Raw genomic sequence first — 7500 nt, forward strand, 5'->3', positions numbered from 1 at the left:
TACATATGTCTTGTTTACTCCAAAAATGTGCTCAGAATGACAGAAAATAGGTTAAGTAAGTACACTGCGTTTCCACACTACCCGGAGACGAGCGTGACCCGTCTCTATTTTGGGGTGTGGTTAGTCGAGACTATCTTAAATATAGTCTCGGCGATGACAGTTTATTGTGTTTATCTGTTACTTTGATGCCAACAGCTTGACTAAATGTTTTGATATCGCTTCACGCGACTTGTTAATGTTGATCTTTTAGTTTCAACCTGACATATTGACAACATGTTTTTGTATCGCTTCACGCGACTTGTTTTTAACTATAGAAGCGGCAGGACAACTTTTCTTGAAGGCGACGGATGAGAAAGCTGCGGGGAACGTCATCTGGGAAACCACTGTTGGGAGCGCCGCCCAGTGTGGCATCAAGTGTGCAAAAGAACCCGGATGCACAGCCTTCGACCTTGGCCCCGAGATTCCAGGAGGTGTGAAGGCCAGACCTTGCAGACTGCTGATCTTTGGGGGCCTGCTGCAGAATACCTCCTTCACCATCACCACCAGTGGATGGAGCTTCTGGGATCTCCAGTAAAGGCAGTTAAATAAAGGCACATCTAATAACGCTGGGTTGAAGTGATTTGAAGTGGACTTTTTTTGTTATCTGTGTGGAGGAGGGGTTTAAGGGGAGTGAAGGGGAGATTTTTTTAAAATTTTAAACACACGCATACACACATCCGGGTGCGCGCACGTTTGCGTCCTTATGACTATATAATTTTCCTTGAGTAGCACAATTTTAAACTTTCTAAAGGTGTACTTTTATCAATTTTCGGGCGTCACAGATTGTGAACACTTCAAAACAGAGCTTACATAGTACTCAACATGCTTATTTTTCAGAATGCAAGTTTCCTTTGTTATGCCATTTTGTTAAAATCGGAATAATTATATGGTTTGCAAATAAATTATGTGCAAAGATGTCGAGGTCAATGTTTTTTTATTCTTTAATATGTGAATTTTGTTGGCCCAGCTCTGCATTGTCTCTAGCTTGTGTTAAAATCGGGTGGATTGGATTGGATTGGATTGGATTGGATAAGATTTACAGTCCAGTGAGGTTACCCTCATGGAAATTCGGGCTGCTTTCCCCCCGGGAAAGCGAGCTGCCATACATACGGCGCTACCCATATTTTTTTTCCTGCATGCGTGTAGTCATGTTATACAACATTTAGTCAAGTAGCTGTCGAACTCACAGAATGAAACTGAACGCAATGCAACGCAGCAAGACCGTATACTCGTAGCATCGTCAGTCCACCGCTCATGGCAAAGGCAGTGAAATTGACAAGAAGAGCGGGGTAGTAGTTGCGCTGAGAAGGATAGCACGCTTTTCTGTACCTCTCTTTGTTTTAACTTTCTGAGCATGTTTTTAATCCAAACATATCATATCTATATGTTTTTGGAATCAGGAACCGACAAGGAATAAGATGAAAGTGTTTTTAAATTGATTTCGAAAATTTAATTTTAATCATAATTTTTATATTTTTAATTTTCAGAGCTTGTTTTTAATCCAAATATAACATATTTATATGTTTTTGGAATCAGAAAATGATGGAGAATAAGATGAACGTAAATTTGGATCGTTTTATAAAAAAATTTTTTTTTTACAATTTTCAGATTTTTAATGACCAAAGTCATTAATTAATTTTTAAGCCACCAAGCTGAAATGCAATACCGAAGTCCGGGCTTCGTCGGAGATTACTTGACCAAAATTTCAACCAATTTGGTTGAAAAATGAGAGCGTGACAGTGCCGCCTCAACTTTCACGAAAAGCCGGATATGACGTCATCTTCTTCTTCTTCTGCGTTCGTGGGCTGAAACTCCCACGTACACTCGTGTTTTTTGCACGAGTGGAATTTTACGTGTATGACCGTTTTTTACCCCGCCATTTAGGCAGCCATACGCCGCTTTCGGAGGAAATGACGTCATCAAAGACATTTATCAAAAAAATGAAAAAATCGTCTGAGGATATCATACCCAGGAACTCTCATGTCAAATTTCATAAAGATCGGTCCACACACACACACAGACAGACAGACACACACACACTCACACACGCACATACACCACGACCCTCGTCTCGATTCCCCCCTCTACGTTAAAACATTTAGTCAAAACTTGACTAAATGTAAAAAGCGTGCTTTCCTGCTTAGCACAATACGCTACCGCGCTAATCTGGCGTGTCAATATCACTACGTTTTGCACGTGGAAGGTGAGCGATTTCCTTCACGCGGGGATTGACGAAGCTGTACTGTCTTAGTGAATAAATACAGTGCGTTCAGTTTCATCCCGTGAGTTCGACAGCTTGACTAAATGTAGTAATTTCGCCTTACGCGACTTGTTGGATGTCTGGCGTATTTCAAATAGCCTACTTCTGAAATCTGCTGTAACCTACTTTTAAGATAGAGCTGCAGCGGTTTACTGAAGAACCGGTTGAACCGGGTTGAAGACAAAAATAATACCGGTTTGCGTTCTCAGTACCGATTCCAACCGGTGACAACGCCTTTGCCGTTTTCTCCAGTGCTCGGGAGATTCTGATAGACGAGGGAGCACAACTGAAGGCAGATCATGTAGACAGACTCATTTTTCCCCAGAAACCCTCCCCCCCCCCCCCCCCTTGGAAGTAAGCAGTCTGATGTTAGCAATGGTTTTATTGCATTAGTTGAAAAGCACATAGCCAAACATGGGAAAAAATCGAAACAAGAATTTTCGGTAAAAACGCTTTGCGAAGTTTTCGCAAAGTCGACTTAGGACTCAATTAAAGACAGCCTGAACACTTTGAAACATTGGACAAGCTTGCGCACCGTAGGTTGCCGTGTCATGGAAAGAATGAAAGACAGACATAAAACTCCAGCGTTAAGGCACTAGGATACACCTGAAAGTACGCTGGAGTAGCCTCCCTTTCCGGATTTAGAACGCGTTTCGTGTCGTAACAGATTATCCACTTATTAGCCATATCCGTATGCAAAATAATGAAATAAACATTAGGAAATGGCAGAAGTTTACAACTATCGACATTCTCTATCAGTGCAATAAAAAACAATCGTTAGAACTTGCATTTACGACATGTCGTGCGTGAGAACGTGTCACTGTAAACAAGCACAAGTCAGTTTCTTGCCTGGCTGAAGAACCATACGAGTCAATCTAAAACAGACAAGTAATGGAAAGCAGTCTGCGGATAAACATAACAAACTGCTGATGAAAAAGTGTTTTCGTCCCTGCTCTGGATAAAAGACATCGGACTGATGACAACGTGGCAGCGTTCACGCGAAATTTTTTTTCTTCAGATTATCGCTTCTACATTTTATTGCACGTACTTCGGGCAGATAAGAATTTTACACTGGAAGATGACAAATTGGTCTTGTGAGTTGAGAACCACATGTTCTTTGCTGACAGAAATCACGATGGGACAAGATGCAGATTGTGTTGAAGAGATGTTTGCAGATTATCGCATCTACATTTTATTGATCAGATGAATGCACGTAGTTGGGGTAGATCTGAATTTCGCAATGCCGGAAGACGACAAATCGGTCTTTTGAGTTGAGAACCACATGTTCTTTGGCGGCAGAAATCACTATGGGACAAGATGAGGATTGTGTTGAGGAGGTTAATACTGACTGACTTTAGATGAAGAGTTCCTAGACCTGGTTTTTGTAGAGAGGCATCATGATGATATCCTGTGTGTTTTTTTTAACGTTCTTGGTGTCAACGCGCCAGAATCGCACGAAGATCGAACTCTCGAGCACTCCATCCCCGAACGCCTCTGTGGGTAGAATTGTATAATTGTGTGAGTAACGTGAGTGTGTAGATGAGAATGTGTAGATGAGAATGTGAAAGTTGATTTGGACCCAAACCCACACAGCAGACTTCAACGCAACAGCTAAGTTTCAGCCTGACAAAGAATTTCGAGTGACACAGCTAAGGGCTGTACTTGTTATTTCTCTATTAAAACAAATGTTTCAAGATCTTTAGGCCAATAAAAATAAATTGTCTGTTTCTAATAACATGGGTAAACAAAATAGGGTAGGTAGGTAGGGATTTTTAAAAAATTTTGCCAGGATAGAATTCTTGAAAATAACTAAATGACACAAAGAGACAAGACTCGCTATAGATAGATTTATATAAAAAAAATAAAAAATGTGACAAAGGATATAAAATGATTGTTTTACCTGGTCTGGAATCTTCAGTAGTAATTGCATAAAAAAGTCTGATATATATCAATTATCATGTTAACTTTTTCTTAAAATGGGCCCCGGCCGGGTCATACCTAAGACTTTAAAATTGGCAATCTAGTGGCTGCTCCGCCTGGCGTCTGGCATTATGGGGTTAGTGCTAGGACTGGTTGGTCCGGTGTCAGAATAATGTGACTGGGTGAGACATGAAGCCTATGCTGCGACTTCTGTCTTGTGTGTGGCGCACGTTAAATGTCAAAGCAGCACCGCCCTGATATGGCCCTTCGTGGTCGGCTGGGCGTTAAGCAAACAAACAAACAAACAAACAAACAAACAAACAAACAAACTTAAAATGGGTGCGCTAAATCCTAGTCTGTTTGTTTTTAATGGACTAAGCAATCCTTGGACTGACAGAAAATATGTATTTTAAAAATGTCCAGTTGCTTAAAATTACTTATTTTTCTAATTGGAAGATAATATACACTCTTTTGTGTTCAAATGGGTAGGGGGTGGGGGAAGTAAAAGCATCACAGTTCAAGATTTTGCGCGACAAGAGGTGTGTTTCTTTTAACTGTGGTAAAGAGCGAAAACTCAACTTGGTATCTAACACTATTTCTGAACACTGTAACCACTTTAGCACTTTTAATTTATTTTTTCTGTCTTCCAAACTTCTAATTCAGCTTCAAAAATGAGAAAAAAGGTGGTTTTTTTAATTCAACAGTTAAATTACTATGTTGGATATTCTATTTTGCTTCCCTATTTATCTTCTTAAGTTTTTGATCATCTGACTACCTTGCTTTCCTATTTGTAAGATAATATGCACTCTTTTCTGAAAAATGAGTAGGGGGTGGGGGTAGTAAAAGCATCAAAGTTCAAGATTTTGCGCGACAAGAGATGTGTTTCTTTTAACTGTGATGAAGAGGGATAACTGAACTTGGTATCTAACACTATTTCTGAACACTGTAACCACATTAGCACTTTTAATTTTTGTGTCTGTCTTGCAAGCTTTAAATTCAGCTAATAAAACGAGTAAAAAAGTGGGTTTTTTCTGAATTCAACAGTTAAATTACTATGTTGGATGTTCTATTTTGCTTCCCTATTTCTGTTCTGAAGTTTTTGATCATCTAACTACCTTGCTTATCTATTTGGAAGATAAAATGCACTCTTTTCTGAAAAATGGGTAGGGGGTGGGGGAAGTAAAAGCATCACAGTTCAAGATTTTGAGCGACAAGAGGTGTTTTTCTTTTAACTGTGATGAAGAGGGATAACAAAACTTGGTATCTAACACTATTTATTTTCTGAACACTGTAACCACTTTAGCACTTTTAATTTATTTTTGTCTGTCATCCAAGCTTTAAATTCAGCTGATAAAATGAGTAAAAAAGTGGGTTTTTTTCTGAATTCAACAGTAAAAGTACTATGTTGGATGTTCTATTTTGCTTCCCTATTTCTGTTCTGAAGTTTTTGATCATCTGACTACCTTGCTTATCTATTTGGAAGATAATATGCACTCTTTTCTGAAAAATGGGTAGGGGGTGGGGGAAGTAAAAGCATCACAGTTCAAGATTTTGCGCGACAAGAGGTGTGTTTCTTTTAACTGTGATGAAGAGGGATAACTAAACTTGGTATCTAACACTATTTCTGAACACTGTAACCACTTTAGCACTTTTAATTTATTTTTTTCTGTCATCCAAGCTTTAAATTCAGCTTATAAAATGAGTAAACAAGTGTGTTTTTTCTGAATTCACCAGTTAAATCACTCTGTTGGGTGTTCTGTTTTGCTTCCCTTTTTCTGTTCTGAAGTTTTTGATCATCTGATTACCTTGCCTTTCTATTTGGAAGATAATATGCACTCTTTTCTGAAGAATGGGTAGGGGGTAGGGGTAGTAAAAGCATCACAGACACAGTTCAAGATTTTGCGCGACAAGAGATGCGTTTCTTTCAACTGTGATGAAGAGGGATAACTCAACTTGGTATCTAACACTATTTCTGAACACTGCAACCAGTTTTGCACTTTTAATTTATTTATTTCTGTCTTGCAAGCTTTAAATTCAGCTAATAAAATGAGTAAAAAAGTGTGGTTTTTTTCTGAATTCACCAGTTAAATCACTATGTTGCATGTTCTATTTTGCTTCCCTATTTCTGTTCTTAAGTTTTGATCATCTGACTACCTTGCTTGTCTATTTGGAAGATAATATGCACTCTTTTCTGAAAAATGAGTAGGGGGTGGGGGTAGTAAAAGCATCACAGTTCAAAATTTTGCGCGACAAGAGGTGTATTTCTTTTAAAATTTGTGAAGAGGGATAACTCAACTTGTTATTTAACACTATTTCTGAACACTGTAACCACTTTAACACTTTTGATTTATGTTTGACTGTGTTCCATGCTTCAAATTGGGCTTCAAAAATGGATACATAAGGGTTTTTTTCCAAATTCACCCGTAAAATCACTATGTTTGATGTTCTATTTTGCTTCCCTATTTCTCTTCTTCAGTTTGTGATCATCCGATTGTTTTTTTGTTAACATATTCACAATACAATATCACAAATTCTTCAGTAGGGTTTGCGTGAAAAAATCTCATACCTATGCTCAAACTTCAGTCGCTATCTCAAAATTTTGCGCGACAAGCTCTATTCATTTTGTTTTTTCCTGATAAACAAAACACTGAACTAACATAAAAACAAACCTTTAAAACTGCCTAACCACTTTGAAATATGGCCTCAGGTGTATACTCCAGCCTTAAATTCATTCAGCCATATAAAATGGCTTTGCGTAGCTTAGCTTGACTGGTTCAGTATTGTTCGCTCTCTACCGTTCCGAGTGCAACAAATTTAATTTCTCATATATTATGTACGAAGCGAAGAGCCGGCGGACTTGTTATCCATTCACAGATTTAATGTGTCGTCAAAATCAAGTAGACAGTACAATGGAATGAACCTTTTCATCAACCTGTTCTGAACAGGTCCCTCTGAACATTGACTGTGTGTATTGATTTCAACGGAGAACAAAAATGTATCAAAAGATTCTGTTTTGCAAAGACGGAAGCAACCATTACTATTTCATGTAAGTGTAAAAGCTGTTTGGAAGAGAATGTTATGACATAACATTAGTCGGTGATTGGTTCCCATGGCGACTACGAGACACACCTACACAGAATTTACCAGACTTGGAATTGCAAGGAAGGGCTTGGAGTTCTTCTTAACTCTTTCTTTCTCTCTCTCTCTCTCTCTCTCTCTCTCTCTCTCTCTCTCTCTCTCTCTCTCTCTCTCTCTCTCTCTCTCTCTCTCTCTCTCTCTCT

At 38.8% G+C, this 7500-nt stretch overlaps 1 protein-coding gene across 1 annotated transcript in view; it reads left to right on the forward strand.

Annotated features, from left to right (window-relative positions):
* Positions 1-1329, forward strand: part of LOC138975853 (fucolectin-7-like) — a 21388-nt gene extending 20059 nt beyond the window's left edge. Inside the window, exon 4 of the mRNA XM_070348621.1 lies at positions 315-1329. Coding sequence (XP_070204722.1) covers positions 315-574 — 260 coding nt within the window. The 3' untranslated portion in view covers positions 575-1329. The remainder of the gene's footprint in view (positions 1-314) is intronic.
* Positions 1330-7500: the final 6171 nt, after the last annotated feature.

This window comes from Littorina saxatilis, linkage group LG9 (genome assembly GCF_037325665.1).
Source record: "Littorina saxatilis isolate snail1 linkage group LG9, US_GU_Lsax_2.0, whole genome shotgun sequence".
Classification (NCBI taxonomy): domain Eukaryota; kingdom Metazoa; phylum Mollusca; class Gastropoda; order Littorinimorpha; family Littorinidae; genus Littorina; species Littorina saxatilis.